At 37.2% G+C, this 24,103-nt stretch overlaps 1 protein-coding gene across 2 annotated transcripts in view; it reads left to right on the top strand.

The window, feature by feature from the left end:
* Window positions 1–560: 560 nt before the first annotated feature.
* PIK3C2A (phosphatidylinositol-4-phosphate 3-kinase catalytic subunit type 2 alpha) overlaps window positions 561–24,103 on the top strand; it is a 91,155-nt gene continuing 67,612 nt past the window's right edge. The window contains exons 1-2 of one of the 2 annotated variants that reach the window (XM_070626513.1): window positions 561–716; window positions 22,706–23,845. In XM_070626513.1, the coding sequence (XP_070482614.1) occupies window positions 22,772–23,845 (1,074 nt within the window). In that variant the 5' untranslated portion in view covers window positions 561–716; window positions 22,706–22,771. Of the gene's footprint in view, window positions 727–22,705; window positions 23,846–24,103 lie in introns of both variants that reach the window. The other variant, XM_070626514.1, reaches the window with a different exon arrangement.

Below are 24,103 nucleotides of genomic sequence, written 5' to 3'. Positions count from 1 at the left end.
GTTATCACTGGGCTATCTTCCTTATCTGGCTGTGGGGAATTAACATGAGACACTGATGTGAAAGCGCTTTACACAATCCACGCGATGGGCTACTAATTACACACCCCACAGCACCTGATCCACCGTGAGACTCGGTAAATGCTGGTTAGAGAGGACGATTTTTTATTTTGCCTGTTCCTTTCAGTCTTTCAATCACAAACCAATTTCGGCGCGGCCTGGGGCCAAGACCGCGAATCTGGGACCCGCAGCCCGGATGGAAGCGAGCGCGGAGTCCCTGGAGAGGACACGGGAACAATAGAGTACTTCGGTGGTTGGCGGCGCTTCCGACGCGCGGCCTGAGAGGTGGCAGCTGGTGTCCCGGAGGCCCGCCGCCCCCAGTCCGGGAATGCAGGGAGAGACATCCAGAGGCGGCTCAGCATTCCCTGGGGCACCCGGCCCCCAGCCCCCGGCCCCAACTAGCCGGGATGCAGCCTCACGGGACTCGCCCAAACCCCGCCCACTACTTCAGGTAGGCCGTCTACACCAGCCAATCCGCAAGAAGCCTGGGCGCGGAAGGCGGTGCCTCCCAGGCCGGAAGTGACGTACTGTGCTTGGCTGGCCGCGGAGTCCGCCGAAGCTCTCCGCGGCGGCTGAGGCGGCTGAGGGGAAAATGGTTGGGACCGCGGCGGCTGTGGGCGCTCGGACTGTGGTGGAGGCAGAGGCTCAGGCAGCGTGAGGTGAGGAGCGGTAGGTGCGGCGGGGTCGGTACCTGGGACCCTGCTCTGCAAGGCCGGCGAGGGGCCCCGGGGATCTCAGGATGGGAGGGTCCCTCGCCGTGGCCCCCAGCCCCCCGGGTGCCCGCCTCTGACCCTCCATCCCGTACTCTTGGCGCTGCCCTGGCCCGACTCACCTCCCTCCGGGCCTTGCTTCCCCCCGAGCCGTTGCCGACTGCCCCGCCGAAGGTGCCAGGGGCCCGCGCCCCCAGCAGGCCCCCCCGGTCGGGGTGGGGGGCGTCTGGGAGTTAGTTTTGCCCCAGAGGGGGAGGGGAGGCCAGCCGCCTGTCTGAGAGGACCGGGCTGGAGCTCCGCGGCCGGTCCTGTTCCCCGGTCGAGTTGTTAGGTTCTGGCGACTGTGTGTGCTGCGCTTCTCAGTTATGCCCCCCTTCACCTCCTTGTCCCGTCTCCCGCTTTGGGGGCTCGGGATCCTTTTTCTCCTGCCTTCCCCCCGGTTGCCTTTTTGCCGCGAATCCACTTGCTTCGGCAAGACAGTATTATTTCAGTGTGTATTTAGCGCATCATCTTTCTGGGAGGGCGGTGAGATTAAAAATACTTGCTCCACTCTTCCTGAGTGACGGCGGAACAATAAATAATTGAAGGAAAAAGCACGTACTTATTTTCCTCAGTAAATGGTTTGGCTTTAAAAACGAGATTCTCCAGCTGTGGAATTTTTTTTTTTCGGGGGGGGGGAGCAGGGATTGGGGAGGGCAATGAGGAAGGAGAAGCTCAGCGAGGAGGAAGGTCTGGAGATGAAGGACGTGGGAGAGGGAGCCTGTGGTCGTTCTCTCCCTGCATCAGCCTGAGGAAGTTGGGGTTGCAGTGATGTTTTTATTTTGAACAGTGGGTGTTGAGTTGACTTGAGGGAAGAGGCCTTCCTCTTTGAGCAAGATTAACTATTAAAGAGGTACCCTAAAATCTTTCGAGGAGGGCGTCAGGCAGAAAGGCTCTGTGGGGAAAATGGTTTAATATTTTTGGAGCATCAAAGCGACAGATTAGAAGAGATGCAGAGAAGAGAAAGCTATTCCTCGAAGAGTGTTGAAGATACTGTATAAAGGGGGAAGGCTGTGCTGACGTCCAGGAAGGCTGATTCCAGGAAGGCTGATTCCGAGAGAGACTTTGTACCTTTGCTTCCTGGGCTGGTGGTGAAGTCTCCGCGGGAGCCTCCTCTTAGCGGCTCTGCCTGGTTGGCGTTGGGGCTCTTGTTCATGCTAGCGAATTGGACTGTGTGGTTGAAGATAACTTCTTGTTTAACGTTAAGACAGTCTGTGTACTGAAAAGCATTATGACTGAATGAGAAGAGAGAGATTTTATTATTTAATAAAGAGATTTTATTATTTAAACTTAATTCAGAAGTGATTTTATATAGGCGCGAAGCACATACAGAGCTTCTTCCACGAGTAACTTGGCCTAAATTAACAGATTCTACAGCAGTTTTTTTCCTAGGAAAATCTCTTGCTATTTTTGTTTTGTGTGCATGTTGCTTGCAGTTTTTCTTGGCAAGCAATACATTTTAATGTTTTCATCCATAGGTTTCACAAGTTTTTCTGTTTTATGGAATATGAAAGTTGGCATGCTTGCATTTAGGAATTTTACACACTGTAACTTTATGTAATTAGCTCTATGCTGAACCTGTGATGCTTTGTTTCTCCCTTCTGCCATTCTAAAGTTTTCAGTTAATGGAATATTGCTGCATCAATTCCCATGTCTAGGAATCTTTTTTTAATCTAGTACAGTGTTTTTGCACTTAGTAAGCACATTCAGTAAGTGAATTTATACCTAACGAGAGTGTTGAATTTCCCAAGAGATCAGAGTTCTTATCAGAGCGTCAGACCAAACTTTTCTGAGCAGCAGTACAAAGCACTTTTTTTAATGCTTTGTAACTTGTGTTGCTTTGATAACATAAATTATCCATTTTATTATATTTGCCATATTTAAAAAGAATTTAAGGCAGGTAAATGATAACAGTGAAAGTTTTCGTGCAGTGCATTCAGATAGTATGTGATTTGATTTGTTCATTGTACCTGAGTAGGGCTAAAAATTGACCCTCTGAAAGATCTTGTTTTCAGAGGGCCTACAAAGCTGCCTGCACTGCACTTGTTCCCGGAATAGAAAAATGAATGAGGCACTGCTTGTCCTCAAGAAGGTCTCTGTTCCATCTGGGGAGACAGTCACACAAATTTTAACAGTGTGGTTATAAGGGCAGTGGTACATCCGAAGTACTAAAAAAGATGTGATTACCTGGGCTGGGAGAGAGAGAGGGAATGAGTGCATCTGATGAGGAAGATGATGCTTAAGTTGAGTCTTAAAGGATGAATTCCTTCTGTTAATAAGGGTGGGATAAAGGTGATCAGGTTCTAGACCCTGCTGTGGTAGTACCAAGCAGTGAGATATTAAATAAGATGTGTAATACCTCTGGTATCCATTTTTTATTCGAGAGTTGACTACATCTAAATCAGTGCTGTCCAGTAGAAATATTAAATGAGAGCCACATATGTAAGATACTTCACATTTTTTTGGTAAGTCTTTGAAATCTGATGTGCATTTTACACTTGGAACACATCTCACTTTGGACTAGCTACATTTCAAGCTCTGAATAGTGTGCTGCATGTGGTTAGTAGCTACCATATATTAGATAGTGCAGATCTAAAGGATGAAAATTCTGCTTTTCTGTCTTGGATTCCTACTTGAAAAGGAAAAGCAACTCGTTTGAGAAATGTATTACTAATAATTTATAATTATTTTGATAATATCCATACATGATGCCCTTTTTTTTTGGTGAGGAAGATTGATTAGCCCTGAGCTAACATCTGTGCCAATCTTCCTCTGTTTTTTGTATGTGGGATGCCTCCACAGCATGGCTGATGAGTGGAGTAAGTCCGCTTCAGAGACCCAAACTCACGAACTCAGGCTGCTGAAGCAGAGCCCGGGGAACTCTAACCATGGGGGTGGCCCCCACCTGATGCTCTTTTGATTGGAATTATGGTCATTAATGATATTGCTGTAGGATATCTTTCAGGTTGTTCGTGGGGTTACGGTTGGGACTAGAAGAAACTTCCTTGTCTCTGTCATGGAGTCATATTTTTGAAATCTTTATTTTGTGCATTTATGTATACTTTGTATCCCTCCTTTTCTCTGCAATCTGTTATTTATAACGTGATGGATTCAAAACACAATGGGAGAGTGCACATGGACATTTTAGGCAGTTAAAAAGGAGATTTATACCATTTTAAACTACTTTTTGGAGTTCTTAAAATTTTAGATTCAGCTATTTGGATACAAAAGAGAATGGGATTTTTATACACTCTTGATTTTAGTTGATTTGAAGGTACTAATTATTGGCTTAGCAGCAAGTATTTATCTTTTAACCTTGAGAGTGCATTAAGATACTATATAATTAACATCTTTACTGCTAAATATATGGCTTTCTGTTAGTCTTATAGGACAAAAGTTATTGATATGAGTAAATGGTGTGTTGATTCACTTATTTTGCTGTGCATTGAGTTTAGTTTAAAAAAACCCCCCACTAGAGGCTTATTTTAGGCAAGATAACTATGATTAACAATGATAAAGTAAATATTCTTACATTTGTATTGATTGATGATTATAGCTTAACTATGCTTCCCCCCACCCACCTTACTCTCTGTGAAGTAAAATATAAAAATAATATTTTTATCATTTTCTTGAAGAGGAAAATGAGGCCCAGTGAGATTGTGACTTGTTTAGCCTAATACATTAGAGGTATTGCTTGAACTTACAGTGTCTTGCAGTGCTAAGCCTAGTGTTCTTTTCATAGTTTCTATTCATATGGTACTGGATTTAGATACATAGCACTTGCCAGATTTTGGAATGTATATGAAAGAATGGGTATTTCCTGCCTTTAGGGAGTTTATAGTCCAACTGCTATACATACAGCCAACTACTAAAGTACTTTATACATATGCTATATGTACACATATATATGTGTATTACGTATATACATATATGTGTGTATACATATAGTCTATACATATAGTATAAAGTACTTTAGTTATTAAAAAATTGTTAATGGGGAAGAAAAGATGTAGAGGGCGGTATAGTTACATTTAAAATTGATGAGCATTGATTAGACAAGATTTTTGATTTTTGAATAAAGAGTTTAGATCTTAAATTGTTACTGTAGAAGAAGAAGGTGAAGAGGTGTCAAGGGCAGTAATTTCGATGCATAGGGAACAACTTGGGGAAAAACTTAGGTAAGGAAAATAAAGTACAGGTTTAAGGAAGGATTCACAAGTCTTATTTGAAAAGATAAGGACAGAACAGGTGAAGTAAGAGGTGAGAATAGACATCTGCAATAAAGAATTTAGAGGCCGGTGGTCAGAACTTTTATATTACTTGGATGATTCAGGAAATCTTAGCATGGGCTGTGAACTCGTTGTGGCTTGAGTAGTGTGGAAGACATAGTTAAGAGGACTGAAGGAGAGGTTGATGACTGTAGATGAGCAGCAGAGTAATGCTAGTTCCTGTTGTGAAATGAGTAGGCATTTGATAAGGAATTTGACTATGAAAAGAGAAAGGAATAGACAGTGTTAAGAAAAGAAAATTGGTTAAAAATTTGCAGTATGGGAAATCCTAATTGAAATAGGCCATTAAAAAAAATTTCCTATAAGAACAGAAATTGGCAGTTTACCTTCAGAAAATACCAGTAGAAGCAGGAGGACATTAAGTATTAAAGTTCTACTGTGAAATGAGAGGAAAAAGCAAAGATGAAATCCTTTCAAGATAAAAGGGTGGGGAAAATGAGAGGAGACAATAGAGGGAAATCAGTGCAGGTACTTTTCTTCTGATGAGGTGGGAAAAGAACATGGATGTTGATGGAAGAGATAAACGCCCTTAGGAAAATGTCTAATTGGCGAACAGGAAAGTACTTTTTCAGATGTTTTATTTGCAGTTTTGGGAATTATGCAAAGTGTGTGTTTTATTCCCCCAAGTTAAACTCTGAAGGAGACCTAATTAAACCATAGTGCTATGAGTAGCCATAACCAAATTGACTTAAGTCATTTATATGTGTTTATAATGTAATTTGTAACTGTTCTGACTCCTCTTTTTAGTTTAGTGTGTAAATGTTTTTTAGACTACAATGCTGAGTTGAGAAAAGGTGCTCTTTGGCTTCAGAGACTATAGCCTGGTTTCATCTGACTGGATCTCATAATGACATTTATCGGACTGAAATTCTGCCTGTGTTGAAATGCATGACATGAACTGTAACTGTTTAGGTTTTTTAAAAAATCAGGTTTATTGAGATATAATTTACTTATAGTAAAATTCATCTGTTGTAGGTTATTAGTTTAGGTGTTTTAGGTTATACAGCTCTATAAATTATGGGAAATACCAACAATGTGTAACTGGCCACCACCACAATTAAGATATAGAATATTTCCATCACTCCAGAAAGTGTCCTTATGCCCCTTCGTAATCAGTCCTTTCCACTCACCCTCTAATCTCTGGCAACACCTATTTTTTTTTTAATTCCTATGGTTTTGCCTCCCCAGAATGTCGTGTAAATTGGCATCATACAGTATAAACAGCCTTTTGAGTCTGGCTTCTTTCACTTAGCATAATGCTTTTTGAGATTCAGTAAGTTGCCTTTTAAAAAAAACCCAACTAATTTTTAGAACAGTTTTAGTTTACAGAAAAATTGTTAAGATAGTACAGAGAGTTCCCGTAAACCTTGGATCTGGTTTCCTCTATAATTTTTTATATACGTAAACTGTTTATATTTGCTAATCGTCAAAAGCAGATTGTAGAATTAGTTTTTTGAAGACAGGAAACTATGTGAACATTTCTATCAAGATGATGACTTTCTAATGACTTTTATGTAAATTATATTTAACAAAATTTGTCATTTTAATCATTTTTAAGTGTCCAATTCAGTGACATTAATCATATTTACACTGTTGTACAATGTTTACCACTGTCTGTTTCCAGAATTTTTCATCACCCCAAATAGAAGCTCTGTACCCATTAAGCCGTAACTACCCATTCCCCGTCTTCCCAGCCCTGGTAACTGCTAATCTACTTTCCGTCTCTATGAATTTACCTATTCTAGATATTTCATATAAGTGGAATCATGCAATACTTATCCTTTTGTGTCTCGCTTTTGTAACCTTGCATAATGTTTTCATACATGTTGTAGCATGTATCAGAACTTTATTCCTTTTTATGGCTGGATAATATTCCATTGTATGTAATATACCACATTTTGTATATCCATTTATTGATGGATACTTGGGCTGATGCTACCTTTTAGCTATTGTGAATAATGCTGCTGTGAGCATTTGAGTACAGATGGCTAAGTCCTTGTTTTTAGTTCTTTTGGATATATATCTAGCAGGGGAATTACTGGGTCATATGGTAATTCTGTGTTTAATTTTTTGAGGAAACATCACAGTGTTTTCCAAAGTGGCCGTATCATTTTACATTCCCATCAGCAAAGGATGAGGGTTCCAATTTCTCCACATCTTTGTCAATACTTGTTATTTTCTGTTTTTTTAATTATAGCCATTCTGGTAGGTGTGAAGTTAGCTCATTGTGGTTTTGATTTTCATTTCCCTAATGACTAATGATGTTGAGCATCTTTTTATGTGCTTATTGGCAGTAAGCTGTCTTTTTTAATGGTAGGAACATACTGATGGTTGTTCCAATAATTGGACAGATGTAATATATATATTTTTTATGCCTGTTATATACCAGGCATTTTATATATATATATATATTCTTTTATTTAACCCTGACAATACTATGAGATATGATCTGTGTTTTACAGATGAGAAAATAAGACAAAGGGAGATTACATAGCTTGCTGTAAGATTACACAGTTAATAAGAGGGAAATCTGATATTTGAGCTTTGGTCTTGCTACTGCATCATTTTCTTCTCTTTGTTATCACTGTTGTTCTATAAAACTAGCAATTTTGTGTACTTGGTATCACGTGAAAACAAGATGTTTTTAGCCATAGAAATTGATAGAGTTTGGGGGAAAATTCCAGAAGTATTCATGTCAGTTTTTCATTATTATTATTGTGTATTTGGGGGTTCTCAGTTGCAACTCAGTTTTATTTTTTCCTGCCTTAAACCGTGTTGGAAATGGAGGCATATACCATAACTTTTAGCACAAAAGCTTACTGTTATTTGTCGTGTTGGAATTGGGGTAATGTCAGAGTATGTTTAATGATTCATGTTAAATGAATGAACAATAAAGTAGTCCAAAGTTCAGTAATTATCTCCACAAAGCAGTACTACTGTTGGGATTCTGAGTTAGATTGAAAACTGCTTTGTCAGTAAAATGTCTTTCAACAGGAACCTCTTGCTGTGACTGTATCCCCCCTCTTCCTTGTCCCCCTCCCAAACACATAACAGTGATACACATATGCAGATATGGGAAGTTGTTCTGGATGAAAGTGTTTGTTGTGAATCTCTTATGTTTAGGATGTTGCTCCTAAGGACTGAAGGTGGTATAATGACTGCTAGTGATTATTAGACTATAGTGTAGCCATTGCTTTTTGTCAAAATGGAAGAATTAAGCCCTTTATAATTGTTTGTAGTACTTGGGCAAAGCATAATTCTAAGTGTGGTATGGAGGTTAAAGAATGCGGGAGCCAGTCTAGGCTTATCCATCTTTAAACTTGTGAAGTAGATTAGGAAGGCTCTTCTCTTAGCTTTTCCCGTGACTCTCTCTTCTTATGTCCAGATTAGGGCTCCAATTTCATCTTTTCCCTGCCTACACTATTAAAAATAGTATCCCTTCAGCTAAATCATTCTCTGTCACATTACTGTTTCCCCCCCATTTCATTTACTGTCTGAACTTATCATTTTTGTTTGCTTGTTTAAAATAAACCACTTCTTAACATTTTCATTTGTCATCCTCATTCAAGTCAGTGAAGTTCTTTTCTAGACTATTTCAGTTGTCTGTTAATTGGTCTCCCAGTTTCCATTTTTGTTTTGCTTATGTCTGTTTTCCACAGAGTAGATAAGGATGTTTGAACAATGTAAATCAGGTAACATGAATGTCTCTGCATAAAACACACCTTTGGCTTCCTATTGCACCTAATAATTGAGTGTACCAGTGTTTTTTTCCCCTTGGAGGTATATTAAATTTAATTATAAAAAGTTCTTATTAATAGATGGAAATTTTAGGATTTTTTTTTTAAGATTTTATTTTTTTCCTTTTTCTCCCCAAAGCCCCCCGGTACATAGTTGTATATTCTCAGTTGTGGGTCCTTCTAGTTGTGGCATGTGGGACACCGCCTCAGCGTGGTTTGATGAGCAGTGCCATGTCCGCGCCCAGGATTCGAACCGACGAAACACTGGGCCACCGCAGTGGAGTGCTCGAACTTAACCACTTGGCCACGGAGCTGGCCCCTAGGATTTTTTTTTTGAGAGAAGATTTTTGATTTTGATTGAGTTTGATGATTTAACTTACTCTTAATTTTTATCAAAAAACGTTTCACCAAAAATCCAGAGTAAAATTGAATTAGGTTGAAATGAGGAAGTTTGATGGTGTAATACCGCAAACCTAGAAATATAACTGTGCACATTTAGTGTATTTAAATTTGGAGAAAAGAGCTAAATTCTACAAGTTCCTGATTTCTTTAGGAACAGACTCTAGATATTAGATTGATTTAACCCTAACTCCACGAATATTAGTAAGAACTGAAGCTATTTCATTCAAGTAGTCATTGAATCTACATTACTCTGTGACTCCGTTAGGTTCATTTTCTACTTTATCTTTATCCTTGCTTGGTCTTCCCTGAACTTAGATTTGTTTGGTTGATGTCTTTCTTCACTTGTAGAAAGTTCTTGGCCATTTTCTCATCAGATATTTCTTCTGTTTCATTCTCTCTGTCCTCTCCTGGGACTCCAATTATGTATATATTAGACCATTTGAAATTGTCCCGCAGAACTCAGGCATGCTGTTTTACCTCTCCTCTCTCTTTTTTCTCTGTTTTAGTTTGGATATTTTCTATTGATTTGTTTTCAAGTTTACCAGTCTTTTCTTCTGCTGTTGAGTCCATCTAATTCTTTATTTTTGATATATTTTTCTTTTCTAGTGTTTCTTTTTTATTCTTTTTTGTAATTTGTATCATTCTGCTGAAATTTCCCCCTCTTCATGCATATCATTCATCTTTTCTGTTATATCATTTAGTATTTTCACGTAATTATTTTAAAGTTCCTCTTTGGTAAGTTTAACATTTAGGCCATCTCTATATCTATTTATTTTGACTGTTTCCTTGACCATGGGTCATATTTTCATGCTTGTTTGCCTCATAATCTTTGATCATATGCCAGTCTTGTATAAAATGACAGTGGAGCTTGAAGTTAACTTATTATTTACTTATCTTCAAAATGCCCTTTATTATGTCAGGCCACTTAATGGAGAAAGTCTATAAGTAAGATCAGTCTGTGTTTTGTTGCAGCTTTAGTTGGATTCACTTTAACACTGGGTTGAAATACTTTAGAGCAGAATTATGACTTTCTCTTTAGCAGGATTTGGGGTCTGAGCACTGACTTGATTCCAGAGATTTGTTTGGCAGCCTAGCTGCTGGCTTTTTAGGTTGCTGGAAAGTCTCTTTGTTCTCTAGTCGTGCTTCCTGGCTTTCTGTGTCTCAGGCAGTCTCACCTTGCTGTCCTTACCCAGCCTCTAGAGGACAGCTGTTTTACAGTCTGTGAAGGCTTGGAATGCCTTGGAGGACTTTTTCTCAGCTCTCCTGCTCCATCCCCAGCCATTGGTAGCTGAAAGCTTGGAGTGCCTCAGATGGATTTCTGCCTGCTCACTCGCCCAGCCTTCCTTTGGAGGGTGGCTGCCGTGTACTTTGGGAAGGCCCACATTGTTCAAGGGGGATCTCTTTCAGCTCTTCTGCCCTGTCTCCAGCTTTCAGTGTGCTACCTATGCATTTAGTGAAGACCTGTGAGGAAGAGTTGGAGGGTGGGTACAGACTTCTTCCATGACTGGGACTCCTTATAATTCTTATTGCAGTGCTTTAGACCACTCAGACTTAGCCCTACCACTCCTCAGAATTCTAATCTGTCAGGCTAGCCTTTAGGTGACTGTTAAAAGTCTGACTTGTTTCTCGTTATCCCCATCTACGGTGCATTCCTCCTGCTGCTGCTGTACCAGGGATGAGAGCAGCAGTGGGTCTACCTCTCCTATGATGGGTTTATTACTTTCTGGAATTTAATTCGTTAGGTTTTTTGTGTCCTCTGCTCGCTAATATGCCTTAAAACCATTATTTAAAAAACTTATTTAGCTTATTTTTCTTTGTTGGGGTCAGAGTGACAGTATCTTGCCACTTTGTGTATCCTAATAAGAAGAGAAAATTCCTCTATTACATATTTATCAACTTTGTTTTAAAATAGTAGTGGGGGTGGCCCACTGGCCGAGTGGTCAAGTTTGCACGCTCTGCTTCAGCGGCCCAGGCCGCCAGGGTTTCGAGGGTTTAGATCCTTGGTGCGGACCTAGCACCACTCATCAAGCCATGCTGAGGCAGCATCCCACATGCCACAGGTAGAAGGACTCACAACTAAAATACACAACTATGTACTGGGGGGTTTTGGGGAGAAGGAAAAATTTAGAAAAAAGAGAGAGAGTGTTAAATAAATAGATAGATAAATAAATAAATAAATAAAATAAAATACTATGGCTTGCAAATGATGAAATATTTAAAACTCTCCAAAGTTTAGATAGTGGAAAGTAAATCTGCTTTCCACATTAGCTCCCTGAAGTCCTCTATTTTTAGTTATTGCCTTCCTGTTTCCTTACCATGATCACCTCAGTCTCCTAAGGTGTCTCTTCCTTTTCAAGTCAGACCCTTCTGTCTATGCATCTGATTCCATCTTATTCAACTAGTGTACCCAGATCTGATCTAGTATTTATCTTCTATCTCTTGTGCCTTTCAATCTTTGTCCCCTGAATCCTTCACTTCAACCTACCTCATGTTGAAGACCTTTCCCGTTTTAATTACTTCATCCTATTTACTTCTCTCTCCTAGTTCTCTTTAGTGTCAAAGAATTTAAAGAATAATATGCCCTTGTTACTTGTAATTCTTTTTTCAGTTTTCCACACTTCTCTTAACTGTCTTCTTTGAAAATTAGTAATGAGGGTCTGTGGGAGAGGGAAAACAGGAGTGACTGCTGATGGGTGAAGGGTTTCTTTTTGGAGTGATGAAAATATTCTGAAATTTGGTAGTGATGATTGTCACACAACTCTGAATATACTAAAAACAACTTGAATGCTTTAAATAGGTGAATTTTATAATAAGTTAATTATATCTCAGTAAAGCTGTTATTAAAATAATCACAAATGAGCTCTTAGATCTAGGGTGTTTTTTCCAGTCCTCATCCTTTGTCACCGCTTTGTAGTTTCTGACATTACTGACCACTTCCTTCTTAGGACGCTCTGTTCCCTTATTTGTCTGATACCAGTCTTCACACCTATCTGTTATTTCCCTTTGACCTTTTGTTTCCTTAACCTTTGTTACGTGTTAGTGGCCATCATGATTTCCTCCTTGTCTCTCGTTCCCTCTTCTCACTACACATTCTCCCAGGGCAATCTCACCTACTTTCATGACTTCAGATCTTCAGAAAACACCCAAAGATTCATCATTAGCCAAATTGTTCTGTTGAGCCCAAGGCCAGTATTTCTAATCAACAAGCAGACATGAACTATATTTCCTACAGGTACTTCAAAATTGTAATGTGTTTTGGTCTGACGAAAAAGGGCCATGTGGCTCTGAAGAACCGTTCTGGGAATACATACATTTAGTTTCCTTCCCTCAGAGAAGGAAATTAATGGTTTATTATTTGGCACATTTAAGGTGACTCCCAGATAGTTTAAATGAAAACGAATGTAACAAGAGTGGATTAAAAATCTGTTGTATCTTTTAGGTTAAAATATTCATTTTAAATGTGATATTTTTGTGTGTTCTTGAGTGTCTTACAGAATACCAAAGACACGCTGTTGGGAAGAATTGCTTCCCTATCTGGTCCACATTAGATTTAATTTCGTTTATTTGTATAACAGACGTGAATGAAAACTTGCTTGTTCCAGGACTGTTCTAGATGCTGTGTATACAGGAGTGAACCCAACAGATAAATCTCAGCTTCATGAAATTTACAGTCTAGAGGGGAAAGACTATAAAATAAATAAGTAAAATATATAGTTACTGGATGGTACTAAATGCTAAGGGGAAAATAAGTAAAGCACATAGGCAGCGGAGTTAGAGAAGGTTGCGATTTTAACTAGGTTATCAGGGAAGACTTTACACAAATGTCACCTTTTCAATGAAAACTTGAAGGAGGTGACAGAGTGAGCCATTCAGCTATCCAGGGGAAGAGCAGTTCAGTTAGAGGGAACTGAAGAGCAAAGGCTCTGAATGAGAAGCATAATATGTTAGAGCAACAACCAGGAGACCAGTGTGACAGTATCACAGAGGAGAGTTATAGGAGAGAGGTAATAGGTGGACCAACTATTAGAGTGCCTGGTGGAGTACTGTAAAGATTTTACCTTTTCTCTAGGTGACATAGGAGCTCATGAAAGTTCTGAGCAGAAGGTTGAGAAGATCTAGGTTTTTCAGTATCACTCTGGCTGCTATGTTGAGAGTAGTCTGAAGGTGGGGAATGGAGGGGTGGTGGAGACTGGTTGGGAGGCTGTTTCAATAATCTGGGCAAGAGATGATGGTTGGTATAGGATGGTAGCAGGAATATAATGAAGAAATGCTCAGATTCAGAAATATTTGAAGGTAGAGCCTATAAGATTCTATGTACAATACCTATAACTATCTCATAGAGCTACCACCAAGCCTTGCTGCCTTCCTGACAAGCTCTAATTGAATTAGGATTTTCTAGTTTAATTCAGATAACAAGTAAAATAAACTTACTGGACATACATACAAGTTGTGAGAATGTGCAATCATCTCTCTCACTGATAGGAATATCTTACTATTCATTTTAAAATATTTTACTTGTATTTTAAAATGCAGTGAATATTTTTTATGTAAATTGATCGTGCTATGTGCAGTGCCCACTAAGTGATTCACAGATAGTGAAAATTTGACAAAAAAAGTTCAGAGTTAGATGTTAGGTTTATCTTGAATTGATTTTTGCTTAAGGAGTAAAGCAAGAGTCCATTTCATTTTCCCTCCATTTGTTCTAGCATATATTTATTGAAAAGACAGTTCTTTCTCCGTGCTCTGATATGCCACTTTTGTCTTAAATCAGATGTCTATGTAGATGTGTCTGTTTCTGGGCTCTTAGCCTATTTAGATTTATCTCTTCCTGCATAAATACCATACTATCGTAAATAAAGTTAGCTTTATAGTAAGTTTTTATTGGGTAGAGTAAGTCCTCCATGCTTGTTCTTTTTCAAGAGAATCTTGGCTATTTTGGTCCTTCTGGTTACCATATAAATTTTAGAAGCACCTTGTCAAATTTTATTTTTAAAGTCTGTTTGAATTTTCGTTAAGGTTGCATTGAACCTATAGGGTTTCAGGAGAGGTGGCATCTTTGTAAAATTAAGTCTTTCATAAACATGGAATAATATCTGTTAGATTTAGATAGTCCTAGTATTTGTCAGTAAAATTTTATAATTTCTCCTACAACCTTTTATTACATGTATTGTTAGTTAGTTGGTGGGTTTTGTGTGTGTGTGATTGTAAACATTACCTTTTTGAAAATTGCTTTTTCTAACCATTTCTTGCAGGTATATAGAAATACTATGATTTTGTGTATTAGTATCATATCCAGCAACTTTGATAAACTCTGGCATATAATTCTATTAATTATTCTTTGTATTCTTTACTTTATCTGTAAATAATATTTTGGTTCTTCCTACTTGGTTCTACCTTTTATTTATTTTTCTTGCCTTTCTGTGCTGTCTAGGAGTCTATAAAGTGTTGAATAGAAGTGGTGATGGGCATTCTGGTTATTCATAGTCAAAGGGAATGCTTTCAAGTTTTATTTACCAGTAAGTATGATTTTTGATACTCTTGGTCAGATAAGGACCTGCTCATAGTTGGCTTTTCTGCTCAAAATCTATTGAGATGAACATATGCTTTTTCTGTTTTAATTCTTTAATTATTGATGTGGTGAATTGCATTTTGTATTTACAACTTTGGTTTACTATTATTTTCTTTAGGACTTTTTGTATTTGTGTTCATGAGTAAGACTGATTTGTAATTTTCTTATCCTTTCCTGGTACTGTTATCAAAATTATAGTAGTTCCATAAAATGTTTGGGGAACATGCCTTTTTGTCTCTTCTCTGGAAGGGTTTGTAAAAGATTGTTATTGTTTCTTTCTAATATGAAGCCATTGAAGCCATCTGTCCCTGCAGTTTTCTTTGAGGAAAATATTTTTAACTATGAAATCAGTTTTGTTAGTGGTTATCAGATTATTCAACTTTATGTTTGAGTCACTTGTTACTATCTTCTAGAAATTTGTCTACGTTTTAGAATGTATTCGCTTAAACTTATTAATAATATCCTCATTATCTTTCTAATGTCTGCTGCATCTGTTGGATGTCCTTTTTAGATTCTTGGTGTTGTTTATTCCTGTCCTCTTTTTTTCTTGATCAGCATCACCAGATATCTTATTAGTATTTTCAAAAGAACCACCTTTCAGCTTTGTTGTATATTTCCTATGACACTAATTTCTTCTCTGGTCTTTATTCCCTTCCTTCTACTTTTATTTTGCCATTCTTTTTCTAATTTCATGAGATGGGTGTTTATTAACTTTTCAACCTTTTCACTTTTCTATCATCACTTAAAACTATAAATTTTCCTTTATCTGCTTTTTTATGTATCTAACAAGTTTTGGTATGATGAATATATTTTTTCACTTTCTCTGTGTGTTTGTTATCAATATGGTATACAATTAGGTTTAGCATAATTTTTAAGTTACTAATGCCTCAACAGGAGTGAGGGTAAGGATCTTTACTTTTTTTGTAAACTGTTCATTCAAACTCTTTGTCCACTTTTCTTTATAAGCTCTTTGTTATGTATTAGTAAAATTAGCTCTTTCTCTGTGATATGAGTAGCAAATATTTTTTCCCAGTTTGTTGGTTTTTTATTGACATTTTAAATAGTTATTACTATTTTACTTTTCAGCACCTAGAACAGTGCCTGAGTATGTAGCCAGTAAATATTTGTTGAAGAAGTGAATAAATTCACTGGTGCTTGTTTGCCAAACAAAAGTTATTTTGTAAGGTGTTTATGTACTTAAATATTCTCTCATGGCTTCCAGGTTTTGAATCATACCTCTAGGTTTTGAATCTTTATGCTGATGTTACATAGGAATTCTCTGTTTTCTTTTGGTTTTATGATTCTAATTTTTTTTACACTTAAATATTTAATTTTTTGTAATTTATCCTGTGTGGTCGATTGTGAACACATTTCTCTATGAAATGTTAACAATTTTCTAATTATAGAAAGTTAATTAGAAATTGTATACTTTAAAAGTACACAAGTTATAAAGGATAATAAGACAGACCTTAATTAAAAGGCTATATGTTATCTCTGGGACTTAAAAAAATAAAGTGTTCTTCTCCTGAAAAATAACTAATAGGAATTTGAGGTGCTTTACTGACTTGAGGGAAGGGGTGACTTTTGGGAAGATAAATTTTTCCTTACCATCCAGAAAGTAATGATGCTTGTTCACCATGCTTTTTGTTCCTTTCCTCCTAAATTCTAACCGAGCGTTGTCCACTGCTCACCTTTGGCTGTTGAGCACTTGAAATGTGGCTAGTCTAAGTTGCAATGTGGTAAAATATATACCAGATTTTGAAGACTTAGTGTAAAAAAAAGAACATAAAATATCCCATTCATATTTTTTATATTTGTTACCTATTGAAATGATAATATTTTGGATGTATTGGATTAAATAAAGTATATTATTAAAATTAATTTCATCTATTTCTTTTCATTAATGTAGCTATAACAATTTTTAAGTTCCATGTGTGTTTTGCATTCTATTTCTTTAAACATTGCTGCTGTAATCTAATCTCACCCAGCACCTGAACATTCTTCCATTTTGTCTTTTTGACAAATTTGTATAGTGCCTAATACCAAAATACCTGGTTTCTTTTGTCCACTGAGTTTTTTTCCCTTCATGAATCAGTAGAGATAGGAGAATGTTATCTTTTAGCACAGATGGGGCCCGTCTCTCTTATTTTTAGTTTTCTGTTGCCATCTCACTCCTAGTTTTCAAGATAATCTTTTCTTCCACCACTTGTTTATTCTAAACTCAACCATGTGATTGTTCAGTTTTAGTTGAATTATTAATAAATGAGCTCTTTAGTCTGTTTTTTGTTTCAGAATTTGAACTTCTCTTTGGTAAAAGGAATGGTGTCTTAAGTTCTTTAGTCATCGATGCATTCATTTAACAACTACAGCAGAAGTTTGCAAGTAGAGGATGGATAAAATAAGAATCCATGCCCCCAATGAAAGTATAAATTTACTGGTCATCTAATGATAATGAATTGACTGGTAAATTGGTATATGTTATTACTAAATAGCAGTATTAACTAGTACATGACAGAATCAAAAGAAACAATAAAATTTATTAATGCAGAAATAAATAATCCTAGGATTGAGGAAGAAAGTTGGTATTTATCATGGATAAGGTATGTTTAGGTACTTACTGATTCCAGATAACTATTAACATAAAAATATATTGAAGTGAATTAGCAGTGCCTAGGTTTGAGTCCTGATTTCACCACTTGCTAGCTGATATGAGCTTGGGCAGATTGTATATAACTTGTGTACTTAAGTTTCTTCATTTGTATACTAGGGATAATAATAGTAGCTACTTAATAGCATTTGTGAGGATTAAATTAGTTAATACATTGCTTAAAGCAATGTTTGGCATATAGTATCAATATATCTCTACCTATACATAGACATATGTATAGATAGGGATTTGTAGATATTTGCTACAGTTTTAACAGACATTTCCCGTGGTTACTGCAGTCTTCATAATTTTATTTTTAATGGTATAATATTAAATTCCATGGAGGTACTGTAATTTGTTTTTCTTTGAGATTCATTTTCATTTTAGAGGAGAAATATTTATATTGTTGAGCTCAAATCATTGTTTCTCCATTTTCTCAGGTATCTTGAATTTTAAGATGAGAAAGCAGTTAGATGGTAGCAGGACTGACTTGTTTTATTTTTTTCTGAGATTTAAATTTAAATTGTTAATGAATGTCTACCACAGAAGAAGCCAAGAGCTTTTAAATTAATTCTTTTGGGTCTGCAAATGGTATCCAAAATTTAACTGAATAGTTTAATTGCCCTCTTTTGAAGAATTTTAAGGTAGCTACAGCCTTGTGATCATCACTGGTTACTTTATATTGGGAAATTTTTGGCAGATGGTATACAATCATCATTCAAAAACTAGTTATATTGTCTTTTCCAGCTTGAGTTAGGGGAACATTAGCATTGAAGTTTTCATTTTGAATTAGCATGTAGGAAATTATTTCCTGCTAAATGTTCGTCATCAAATGAAGTTTTATTTTAAAAAATTAATGGAGCATGACTGTCAGTGCAGCAACCTTAGAAAAATAGCTGAAGCCAAGGTTACTTTTGGACAATCTTGTAACTCCTTTATTACTTTTTGAATATACATGCATGATAATCTTTTGGAAAACTAAAATATGGTAATTGAGCTGCTCAGAGACCGCTCATTGTTACTGACTACTTAGCGTTGAATTTACTTGAGTATATATTGCTTTGGGTTGGTGCTAGGGATAGAGCAAGCAAATGAATTGATGTGAAAAAACACTACATTCACTGTTAAAATAAATTTGAGACTGTTAGTTTTAACCTTTGTTAGTAAATGAGAGGTAACATTAATTTGAAATATTTAGAATAAGTGTATTCTCCACTGAAAAAACTGTATCTGAAACGCACTTAAAAAATCCAGATCTTGGGGCTGGCCCCGTGGCCGAGTGGTTAAGTTCGCGCGCTCCGCTGCCGGCGGCCCAGTGTTTCGTCGGTTCGAATCCTGGGCGCGGACATGGCACTGCTCGTCAGACCACGCTGAGGCAGCGTCCCACATGCCACAACTAGAGGAACCCACAACGAAGAATACACAACTATGTACCGGGGGGGCTTTGGGGAGAAAAAGGAAAAAATAAAATCTTTGGAAAAAAAAAAAAAAAAAAAAAAAAAAAAAAAAAAAAATCCAGATCTCCCTTTCAGTACAATGTCATATCGCTACCAAATATGGTAGCCAGGAGAATACTTAAATAACAAGTCGGCGTTATGCTTGTAGAAGATGAATTGTAGTTCGGTATCTTTTCTCTTTCTGTGAAATATTGTTTTGTTCTGATCCATCTGATTTTGTGAAATATAGGCAGTGTGTTGTGGTGTTCAATAGCAGGCAATTACATTTCTCCCACCATATATCCATACTTTTGTGCCATCTGAAATCGCTTCTTCAAGACTGTCCAGTAGCCCTCATTCCCTCCTGTTAAAACACATGTTCATTAAATTAAGTTCCATATTTATTAAGCAAGGTGCTTTTAAATGTTGTGGGGAAGGAAGGGAAAAAGCAGGCTTCTGCACTTAAGAAGTTTATTCTAGTCTGTTGGGTGGACCTATAGGTTATAGATTCCCGTGTTAATCAAGATAATTTTGGTTATCATGGCCAAAAGTAATTTTAAACTGGCTTAAGCAAAGAGGGGGATTTATTGGCCGACATTGATGAAAAGACTGGCCTTGGACATGGGTTGGGTCCAGAGGCTTAATGTAATATCCAGAATCAATCTCATTTCATTTATCTTAGCTCTGCTGGCTTCTAGCTTCGATTCAGTCTTGGGCAGCATCTCCTCAAGTGGTGGCAAAGATGGCCAGAACAGTGCCAGGCTTACCTCCTATCAGCTTAGCAACCTCAATGATAAACTTCCTTTCCGAATAGTTTCAGAAGTCCTGGGGTTGGTTAACTCTAAAGGGCCAGATTTGGATCCTTGGGCGTAGATGGAGGGTGGGGGGAGTAAGGATGGTCCAGCTGTATTCAAACTAGGTGGAACAAAAGGATGATAAGTAGTTTCCAGAAAGGAAGTTGTAGATTCTGCTACTGGAAGAAAGGATGCCAGGGAGACAAAAACAGCATAAAGTCTACAAAAATTAAAGATAAAAATTTTTAGTTGAGCTGAAAAGATGAGTTTTGATAGGAGCTGCTTAAGAAAAGCTTCAGACAGCTTTTTTGAATCGGGCCCTGAAGGACAAGTAGAATTTTTCCAAGGCAGAATGGGTAAAGAAAGGACTTTCTAGGTCACTCATTTGAGAAGTTTGGCAGTGAAAGGAGAAAATTAAAATGGAAGCTACTGGAGTTTAAAGGGGAATGTTAAATCTTTTTTTCCCACTCATTTGGAGAAAACTTGAGCATTTTTATGGCAGAGGGAGGAAGCAAGTAAAGGAGAAATTAATAATGCAAAGGAGACAATCATTCATAGGGGAGAAGGGGAATTCAGTGAGATTAAGGGTATTGGTGGAGGGGCAGCCTTAGAAAGAAAAAGGGAACTGTTAATTCTCTGAGGACAAGTGAAGGAAGGTGGTAGTGATTGTGGAGGTTAAAACAGAAATTTGCTGTTAAATAGCTAAGTGGCTTCAGTTTTGTTTTCTAAAAGTAAGAAGAAAAGGTTTATCAGTTATCTATTGCTATGTAACAAACTGTTCCAAAATGATTTTGTGGGTTAATAATTTGCCTTGAACTCGGGTTAGGTGGTTTCTTCTGCTTTTTCTTGCCTTGGGTCACTCATGTGGCTGTGGTCATCTGGACTGTGGATGGATGGTCTAAGATGGTGGCTTCACTCACATGTTTGGTAGTTGGTACTAACTGTTGGCTAGGCCTCTCTCTCCTTGTGCTCTCTCGTCTTCAGTGAGCATTTACACGGCAGTGGCTGCACTCAAGAAAGGAAGAGCTGAAGCAGCCAGGCCTCTTTTAACCTAGGCTTAAAATTCTAAAACAGTGTCACTTCTTTCACATTCTACTGGTCAAAGCAAGTTGCAAAGCCAGCTCAGATCAGTAGAGAGATGGACTCCACCTCTTTATGGGAGGAGTAACAAATTCACATTACAAAGGGCAGAGTATACTGGAATGGGAGGAATTTGTGCCCATTCCCCTTCCCAACATTTTGTTGTGAAAATTTTCAGTCATGCAGACAAGTTGAAAGAATTTCAAAGTGAATACCCATATACCTACCACCTAGATTCTTCTGTGTATTAGCATTTTCCTATACTTGCCTTGTCACATATTTATCCATCATCCCTCTATCCATCAATTCATCTTAGTTTATTGATGCATTTCAAATAAATTGTAGACATCAGTACTTTCCCCTAAGTACTTTGTGCATATTTAGCAAGGGTCAATATTTGTTTACAGTTTTTTTATAAAACATTTACATACAATGAAGTGTACAAATTTTAAGTGTATGTCATGCCTAGTTTTGCAGTCTACCACAGAAGGGAAAAATCTGGAATAGCTTTTTACTGAAATACCTCAGAAATTCAACTATAGTTGTATAAAAGAATTGCAAAAACTGTCTTCCTTAAATACCACTTTTTTCATGTCCCTATCGCTAATAGTTTTTTCATTTAGTATTACCTCAACACTTAGAATTGTGTTACAGTAATTTGAATTCACTTTGGGTGTTTCCCTACCTCCTTTCATTAAGCATTTATTGAGCATGTACTGAAGACAAGCACTATGCTAGAAAAAGGATGTAACAGGAGCTCTCTTGCTTTCTCAGTATTCAAACTAGGTATGTCTTAAACCAGATTAGATTAATAGTAGATGCCATTTATTTAATGCTTATGCTCAAGGCCAAGGATAAGCACTTTTAGTTGCCTTGTTTCATTTAATCTTTATAATTTAGGAGATAGGTACTTTTTCATTTTCAGAGTTAGGAAACAGGCATATGGAAAAGTTTTCACTTGCCCAAGGTCTTATAGCTTCAGAAATATGACTCCAGAACACACAATTTAACTCCTGGATCATATTGATTAGAAGCAGGAATGTGCCCTCTATAACACGCTAGATTACTAAGCCTTTAATTGGTGATCTTGCTTCATAGGGTAATCTTAATCTGAATTAAGTGTTTATCTTAAATAGAGAAGTATTAATTTTTATTAACTGATCTATGAGAAAGTTTAATAAACTATCTTCTAGTCTATGAATAAATAGTTTAGCAATTTGAAAAGAAGAAACTTTAGTAGTGTAAGTATTAATTTAACTGCAGATAATCAGAATAGACCTGTGATCAAAACTATGTGACAAACTCAGTCATAATTGAACTTGGAGCGGAGTATTACAGCTTGTTATAGTCTTAACACTTTTGTCTTATTATTCTATGTTATATTATACATATTTAATATTTCTAGAACATTATAAACAGTTTTTCACATGATATTTTGATAAAATAATATTTCCTTGATTTTATTGACTAGGAATTTGAGTACTTTTATTGCTAATTGGCTTTTGAGCAATTTAACAAGTAACAAAAGATTGAAAACATTTTGACTTACTATTTGCATAACAGTAAACCCTGTCCAAACTCTTGAAAACATGTGACTAGCATTTATGCCATTTCATGCCAAAAATTCTGCCAGAAGTACCACTAGTTAACAGCAGCCATTGTGACGCTGAAGTGAAAGCTTCTTGAGTTCATTTACTATGCTGGCTTTAGGTCAGGGAATGGGGGAATTGGGTAAAGTCATGTATGTCTGAACATCTCCTTTAACCCAATAGTATATAACATATTTTAAAAATCTTCTTTAACTCAGATTTACCAACACTTCATTTTATTTTATTTGGTAGTGTATTTTTAAGTGGTTTAAATCCTAAGTCATATGCGGTACTTACAAACAAAATAAATTTGTGTTTAAAAAATCTAATTGTGTTATGTTTATTTTTATGTATAGGTCTTGCTGTTTTGGAAGCTACAAGAAAAAAATACTTTAGGGGAAGGCTTGGTCTTCTAAGTGGACATGGCTCAGATATCCAGCAACAATGGATTTAAGCAGTGTTCATCTTCACATCTGGAACTGACAAGAACAAAAGATGTGGACAAAGCAGAAGCATTACAGATGGAAGCAGAGGCTTTAGCAAAACTGCAGAAGGACAGACGAGTGACTGATAATCAGAGAGGCTTTGAGTTGTCAAGCAGCACCAGACAAAAAGCACAAGTTTATAACAAACAGGATTATGATCTCATGGTGTTTCCTGAATCAGATACCCAAAAAAGAGCAGTAGATATTGATGTAGAAAAGCTCACCCAAGCTGAACTTGAGAAATTATTGCTGGATGACAGTTTCGAGACTAGGACAGCACCTGTATTGCCAGTTACTCCTGTTCTGAGTCCTTCGTTTTCAGCACAGCTCTATCTTAGACCTACTATTCAGAGAGGACAGTGGCCACCGGGACTATCTGGGCCTTCCACTTACACTTTACCTTCTATTTATCAGTCAACTTACAGTAGTAAACAGACTTCATTCCAAAATGGCTTCAATCCAAGAATGCCTACTTTTCCATCCACGGAACCTATATATTTAAGTCTTCCAGGACAGTCTCCATATTTTTCATATCCTTTGACACCTGCCACGCACTTTCATCCACAAGCAAGCTTACCTATCTGTCGTCCATTAGTCAGTCCTGACATGGCAAAGCTGTTTGACAAGATAGCTAGTACATCAGAATTTTTAAAAAATGGAAAAGCAAGAACTGATTTAGACATAACAAATTCAAAAGCTACAATCAGCAACCTACAGGTGTCTCCAAAGTCTGAAGATATCAGTAAATTTGACTGGTTAGACTTGGATCCTTTAAGTAAGCCTAAGGTGGACAGTGTGGAGGTATTAGATCATGAAGAAGAGAAAAATGCTCCAGGTTTGCTAGCAGAGGATCCTTGGGATGCTGTTCTTCTTGAAGAGAGATCACTAGCAAGTTGTCACCTAGAAAGGAAGGTGAATGGAAAATCTCTTTCTGGGGCAACTGTAACAAGAAGCCAGTCTTTAAATATTCGAACAACTCAGCTTACAAAAGTCCAGGGCCAAATGTCTCAGGTATAGTCTTTTCTTTATTAACTACTCAAACTTAGAAGTATAACAGAATTCATATTTGTGTACATAATTTAATAGGTAAAAGAAACATTTTTCATTTTGAATCTTATTTTCTTTGTTCTTAAGTGTGCTGTGAATTTTAGATTGTATGGTAAAGGATTAAATGTGTTTAGGCCAATTGAAAAATTGCTTTGCTATTAACATTATCTTTTCTAGGATTATAAATTTAAAAAAGCTCTAATCAAGGACCCGGCTGTCACT

This window comes from Equus przewalskii, chromosome 6, assembly GCF_037783145.1.
Source record: "Equus przewalskii isolate Varuska chromosome 6, EquPr2, whole genome shotgun sequence".
Classification (NCBI taxonomy): Eukaryota; Metazoa; Chordata; class Mammalia; order Perissodactyla; family Equidae; genus Equus; species Equus przewalskii.
This window is presented reverse-complemented; position numbering and strand designations above follow the sequence as displayed.